The following is a 6018-nucleotide window of genomic DNA, read 5'->3' as shown; positions in this document are numbered from 1 at the left end:
GTGTGCACATGGACACACCTGGACACACCCCAGCCCCAAATCCACATCCCACAGCCTCAAATTCACCCCCCCAGCCCCAAATCCCCCTCTCCATCTCCATCTCCACCCTGTCCTGACAGCAGCTCATCCCTCCCACCCTCCCCTGTTCTGCTGTACCCCCAAAAACCAGAGACACGTTGGCAGTAGCAGGTTTATTCTCCACTTCTCTTTCCAAGGAGCAGGGTGGCTGTGGCCTGGGGTCTGGAGGGAGTGGGAGAGGAGCCATCCCTGGCTCAGACCATGCAGTTCCCCTCACCATAGCGTCGGCACTTCATCACCTTCATGTAGGTCTCCACCTTGTGCAGGTCCTTCTTGAAGCAGGCCAGGAGGCTGTAGTTCTTGAGCAGAGCATCCTCACTGCGCAGGTGGATGTCAAACCTCTCGTAGGTGGGTCTGAGGATCTGGGCACCTCGAGGGCTCCTGTCCTCCAGCTCCTGCCAGGGCACGGAGAGGTGTCAGGAGAGGTTTGGAAAGCCTTTGGGGCTGGAATGTTGTGACTGTGTCTGACAGCTCTGAGGGATTTTGGCAGTGCTGGTCGCTTCTGTTCGGTGTGTTCTACATGCTGCCACTTACCCTCATCAGAGCTTGGATCCCTTCTTCCAGGTCCTTTAGTTTTTCATACACTCTGTCTGAGGGGCCAAAAACCAGGTTGTTTGGGAGCACCTTGCTCAGGTACTGCACTGGGGTCAGCCAGGACTGGATGAGAACCAGGGAAAACCGAAGCAGCTCCATGTCCTGAAATGAAGACCAGAACAGGGTCAAAGGGTGAGGGATTTGGTGGAGCGTCTTGCTCCATCTGGAACAGCCTGGAGTGCCCCAGTGTGTGACACTGCTCCTGCAGCTTCAGCAGGCTGAGGGGCACCACCCAGACCTGTGTCCTGTGCAGACAATAGTTTTGCTCATCCTTGAGGTTGGGATATCATAGGATCACAGAATTTTAGGGGTGGGAATGGACCTTAGGGATCACCCAGCTCCAACCCTCTTGTCAACTTCGTGACCTCCTCTGGACTTGCTCCAACAGTTCCATGTCCTCCTTAGGCTGAGGACACCAGAACTGTGTGCAGCACTCCAGGTGGGGTCAATATGATTTCTGGTGTAATCAGCAGAGTCTTCCTTGCCTCATGCAGGGTTTAAAGAGTACGAGAGGGAGAGGAGGGATGAAGCACTGAAGTGCTGACAGAAGGAAACCCTCTGTTCCTGCAGTGGGGACTCCCCAAATTGCTCTGTGCTTGCCCTGGGGACAGAACTTACCGATTTCTGCTGGGCATCATCCTTCCCAGTGGGAGCAGGGATGGTTTCTGAGTAGCAAAATGCCACCTGGGAGTTTTTGTTGGTGTGTCTTTGGTCCTCTGGAATGTAGGTGCGTTCCTGTGGAGACATCCCAAATGCACTCTGATCTGTGGCCTGTGTCCTGGAGAAGGACACAGACACCTCCCCAGGTGTCCTGCATGGTTACTCAACATGAGACATGAGCTGCCTCTGCACAGGGTGGGAAACAGGAGTTTGTGTGTTGGCACAAGTGCTACTGGCCCTAAAGCTCTTCCTCGCACTCGGGTGTTAGGTGAATGCAGAACATGCCTGGTTTGGTTCTCCCAAGGTGCAGATGACCTCTAAGGAGTAGGTGAGCTCTTGCCAAAGGGGCAGCTGATGCAGCTCCTGGCAGCAGTGAAACTGGGTGATTTTAGGCACTCAGACTCACCCAGGGCCAAAGGTGACCAACACAGGGAAGTCTTGCAAAACACCTTTTGGCTGACCCTGTGCAGTGGGTCTGGATACAGGCAGAAACAGCCCTGAGGAGGGGGCAGAGATGGGCAGAGAGCTGAGAGGAGGAGACAGGCTCCAGGCTGATGGTTCATACCCTGCCCTGTCCTCTTAGACTCCTTCTCCTCACTGAGCTGAAAAATCTCTGTCTCCAGAAGTTCTCCATCCCTGGAGCCATCAGGCTAACAGGGAGGAGCTGCCTTGAGCCCACAGCACTTACAAACTCCTTGTATGTCTCTGCAGCCAGGAGGTGAAGGTGCTGGGCCCTCAGCACAGCGTTGGCAAACAGGTTGGCAAGGGGCATGGCTGGGAAGGTGGCAGCTTGCTGTGGCCACTGCAGCCCCAGTGTGATCACGGCGATGGCAAGAGGAGAAAACCAGGACCCTGCAGCAAACAGAGAGGAAGGTGACAGCAGCACCAGAGGGAATGTGCTGAGGATGGAGTGGCACTTGGGAATTCATTCCCAGACCCTTCTGTCCGTGCTGGCTGAGTGCTAACCTTCCTTGGTGCCTTGTTGGGTGCTGTGGGTGAGCTCAGCCTGCCCCAAAATCAAGTGGAACCCTCTCACTAGATGTGCCTTCAGGGCTGGTGCTGCTCTCAGTGTTACCAGCAGTGTCTTCCTGGCTGGAGTCATGGTTGCTCCATGAAAACTAGTGTGTTTTGCCCTGACACACTCATGTTTTGCCATAGGCAAGGTAGGGGATGGTGAGACCAGGTGAGAGCTTGGGAGCACCTCCCTTGGGCCATGGTTTGCTCTCTGCCCTCACTGGAGTGAGAGCTGATTACCTGTGCTGCCACCAGCTGCTTTTGCTCCCTGGGACAGACCTGTAGGATTTGAGGCTCTTGGTCAGGCCTAAAGAGAATCTTTTTCAGCCATGACATCTAGCACAAGTGTCCATAGGCTTTCAAAGAGCACAAGATCCCTTGCAGGTCGAAACACTTCGGAGCTTTTTTGAGCCTGCAGCACTTGGACATGAGCATTAGGCATCATCCTGATCCCTATACTAAGCTTGGAATATGAATTTTAATATCCCTGCCGACATTTATGTTAATAATAACTATTATAAGTGTGGCTTGACCTTGTTCTTCATGTTCTTCAACCTCTCCTTGCCCAGTTTAGGCTCCCTCATGGATTAAAGACACACTGAAGGGAAAAGTATCATTTTTCATGGATTTCTAAGTTGCCATATTTTCATTCAGGGCTGGTCAGGAGTGTGTGTAGCCCACCATAGTACCACCCATCACCACCTCCCATCACCCTATGCACCCAGCAGCCTCTAAAACAGACAGAAAAGGTACCTGGAGCCATTCCTGCCTGCTGAGTTGCTCAGGTGTGGCTTCACAGTGAATGTTTCCTCCTTTGGTCTGGTAAAGGAAACTGTTGTGCTGCCCCTTATATAGCAGGGGCTCTGTTTAAAATGGATTTGTGTGGCCATGATCCCAACAACAGCTCAGTGTCTTCCCCCTGCATAAATGCACAAGTGCTCACGATGCTGCTGCCTCATCACAGTCACTGATACACAGCTGGGCAGGTTGTTTGCCTGAGCGTGAAACTCAAGGATTTCAGCAGACTTTGCTGCTTATTGCAATTAAAGGTTTCCTGATCACAGCAAGGCCAATCCCAATGGTGGAATTGATTGTATCCACCTGCTGCTCCTGCCTCTCTCTGCAGCCTTGGCCCACAGTTCACAGGGCTGACTGGCCACTCTGGGAGACTTCTGGTGTTGCACCAGGGAAGGTTTAGGTTGTTGGGGAATATTTCTTCCCTGAAAGGCCTGTCCAGCCCTGGCACAGCTGCCCAGGGTGGAGTTATCATCCCTGGAGGGACTGAAAAGCCTTGTAGATGTGGCACTTGGGGACATGGTTAGTGGAGGCCTTGGCAGTGTTGGGGGGAGGGTTGGACTGCCATGTCCTCCCACCAGCCCAGGGTGCTCCAGGCCCATCCAACCTGGCCTGGAAGAAGAGAGGACACAGCACACTACCCCTGCTTTTGAGGAAAATGAGACAGAACTGGAATGAGCAGCTCCAGGGGCTATTAAAGGATGTTTACTCCCCCATAAAGCACTGATTGCCCCACACCACACTGGTTTGGCCCTTTGTCTGGTGCTCAGGGACTGTCCCTGGTTGGGAGGTGTTTTAGCTCCTCCAGGCCCAGGGTGTGCTGTGCCCCTGGTGTGGCTCCAGTTTCCAAAGAGCAGCATCACCCCTGGGGCAGCAGGAGCAGAGGGTGGAGAGCTGGTTAATAATCATGGGGGAGTGTGGCCTGTTCCGAGAAGCCCCTGAGTGTTGCTGCTGGAGACGTGGTGGTGTCCTGGGGTAAATGTCAGTGCCTGGAGGAGAGGGAACAGAGGGTCCTGCAGCTATCAGGTGTCCCGTCACCCAATAGCCACCAACATCTGGGGGTGTTTTTCTCCTCCACCTCGTGTTTAAAGATGTCAATACTGGTCAGAGATGAGCTGAGCAGCAGCTCCCCAGCCCAGCCCAGCCCCTTGCACCACGTCCTGCCTGACACCTCCTGCCTCTGCAGCTCTGGGACTGAAAGTGTGGTGTTAAAGCCACGTTTTCTCTGTTGCAGCCGAGCACGGAGAAGCTGGGCTGATCCAGGCTCTGTGGCTCCCCGAGGCTGGGTTTGTCCCCAGTCATCCCTGGGCAGTAAATGAGGCAGAAGAGCAGTGAAGGCAGTGCGTGACCGAGCTCTGCTGGGCTGGGCCAACACAGCCCAGGGCACAGCTGCAGTTGCATAAGCAGCTCCCAAATCCCAGCCTGGCTGTTCTCAAGCTTTCAAACCTCTGCAGCACAAAACATCCCATCTCCTAAAGCAGAGTGACACTCTGGGATCTGCAAATCCCTTTCCTTTTCTGAAAGAGGAAAAAACCCTCAATTCTCTTGGGGCTTGACCCATGTCCACACACCTTACCCTGAGCATCTAAGCGAGTGAAACAACTTTCCTTGAAGGCTTTCTTGTGTGCTCCCTGGGCCCTGGTGACCCCCAGGCTGGGCTGGCTGTGTGGGGAGGATCTGCCCACCCTGATGGGTGAGCTGCAGCCAGTGAGTGCTGACCCAGGAGCTGCCCAGGCTGTGCAGAGCTTTTGGGTGCTGGTGATTCCCTCTGCCAGCTCGCTGCTCCAAAAGACAATTCCTTGTCAGATTTATGGGGTTCATTTACTGCAGCTGGAACTGCTCAGTTGCACTGAACCCTTTTGGAAAGATGAGGCTGAAGATGTCCAAGACTGCAATCCCTTTGTCTATATGGTATAGGACAGCCCTGAACCAGCCATGGCAGGATGGAGCAGGATGAGGATTTACCAGTTACTTTTATTAGGACTTCAAAAAGCAGTTGGAGGTTTGTGTCCCACAATTTACAGCTTTCCCATGGATCCTGAGGTCACACATGTTCCTCACCATGGGGATGTCCTTGTGACACAGCCCAGCTCTTGCCTGGAAAGGAGCAAGCCTTGTACAAGCCCCTCTGGGTGAGAGCTGTTTCCTCAGCTTTTCTTGTAGTCTTTGGGGAGAAAGAGGTACTTTTGGAGGATCCTCCACCTCAGCTTGGCCTGTGAACACATCCATGTCTTGACAGCCAAAGAGTGGCCCAAACTCCTCATAACACCCACGTGGTGCAGCTCACCTTGGCTCCTCTGCCAGGTCTGCAGTGAGGTCTTGCAGCCCAGGAGGGTCCTTGCAGCTGGAGAGTCCTCGCAGGGTGCTGTGCTACTAGTGCCACCCTGGCAGGGGATGGTGGCTCTTAATTTCTACAAAGGCTTTAGGGGTTCATCAGCAGGGTGGGGAGAGTGACAGCCAGGGCAGGGCAGCCTCGGTGGGCACAGCCTGGGCGTGCTGAGCAGGATCCAGACCCTGCACGGAGCTGCTGGAAGTGGTTTTCAGCCTGGAGTCACAGCCTGGGATCCAGGAGCCTGGCAGAGCTGTGGTCCAGGGGATCTGTCCCCACAGGTGCTGGCAGGGTGCTGTGCCACCAGTGCAGCCTGGCAGTGGGTGCAGGACCCCTCACTCTTCACCCGGGTGCTCCCCAACTGTCCACTTGGCCTTCATGTCCCGGAAAGGAGTGATGTCCTCGTAGGTGGCCATCTGTTCCACCTCCAGCCCCTGCACCAGGAAGAAGATTGAGACTTGTTAGGAACTGCAGTGATGGGACATGGTGCTTCATTGTCTTCATGATGGTCATTGGGAACCTTGTGGTGAGTCTTGGAGCTGGGGTGG

General features: G+C 54.4%; 2 protein-coding genes across 2 annotated transcripts in view; both read right to left on the bottom strand.

The window, feature by feature from the left end:
* Positions 1–236: 236 nt before the first annotated feature.
* Positions 237–3158, bottom strand: LOC103803169 (somatotropin-like). Its single transcript, XM_009075708.1, has 5 exons — positions 3100–3158; positions 2021–2184; positions 1291–1407; positions 613–774; positions 237–473 (listed from the first exon to the last, which is right to left on the bottom strand). The coding sequence occupies exons 1-5, from the start codon at positions 3107–3109 to the stop codon at positions 273–275; spliced, it is 654 nt and encodes a 217-aa protein (XP_009073956.1). The 5' UTR covers positions 3110–3158; the 3' UTR covers positions 237–272.
* A 2647-nt stretch (positions 3159–5805) lies between these two features.
* The window catches only part of CD79B (CD79b molecule, immunoglobulin-associated beta), a 3846-nt gene continuing 3633 nt past the window's right edge, over positions 5806–6018 (bottom strand). The window contains exon 6 of the mRNA XM_009075707.1: positions 5806–5904. Coding sequence (XP_009073955.1) covers positions 5806–5904 — 99 coding nt within the window. The remainder of the gene's footprint in view (positions 5905–6018) is intronic.

Source organism: Acanthisitta chloris, unplaced genomic scaffold (genome assembly GCF_000695815.1).
Source record: "Acanthisitta chloris isolate BGI_N310 unplaced genomic scaffold, ASM69581v1 scaffold9625, whole genome shotgun sequence".
In the NCBI taxonomy this organism is placed as follows: domain Eukaryota; kingdom Metazoa; phylum Chordata; class Aves; order Passeriformes; family Acanthisittidae; genus Acanthisitta; species Acanthisitta chloris.
The sequence above is the reverse complement of the archived record's forward strand: the minus strand, read 5'-3'. Positions and strand labels throughout refer to the sequence as shown.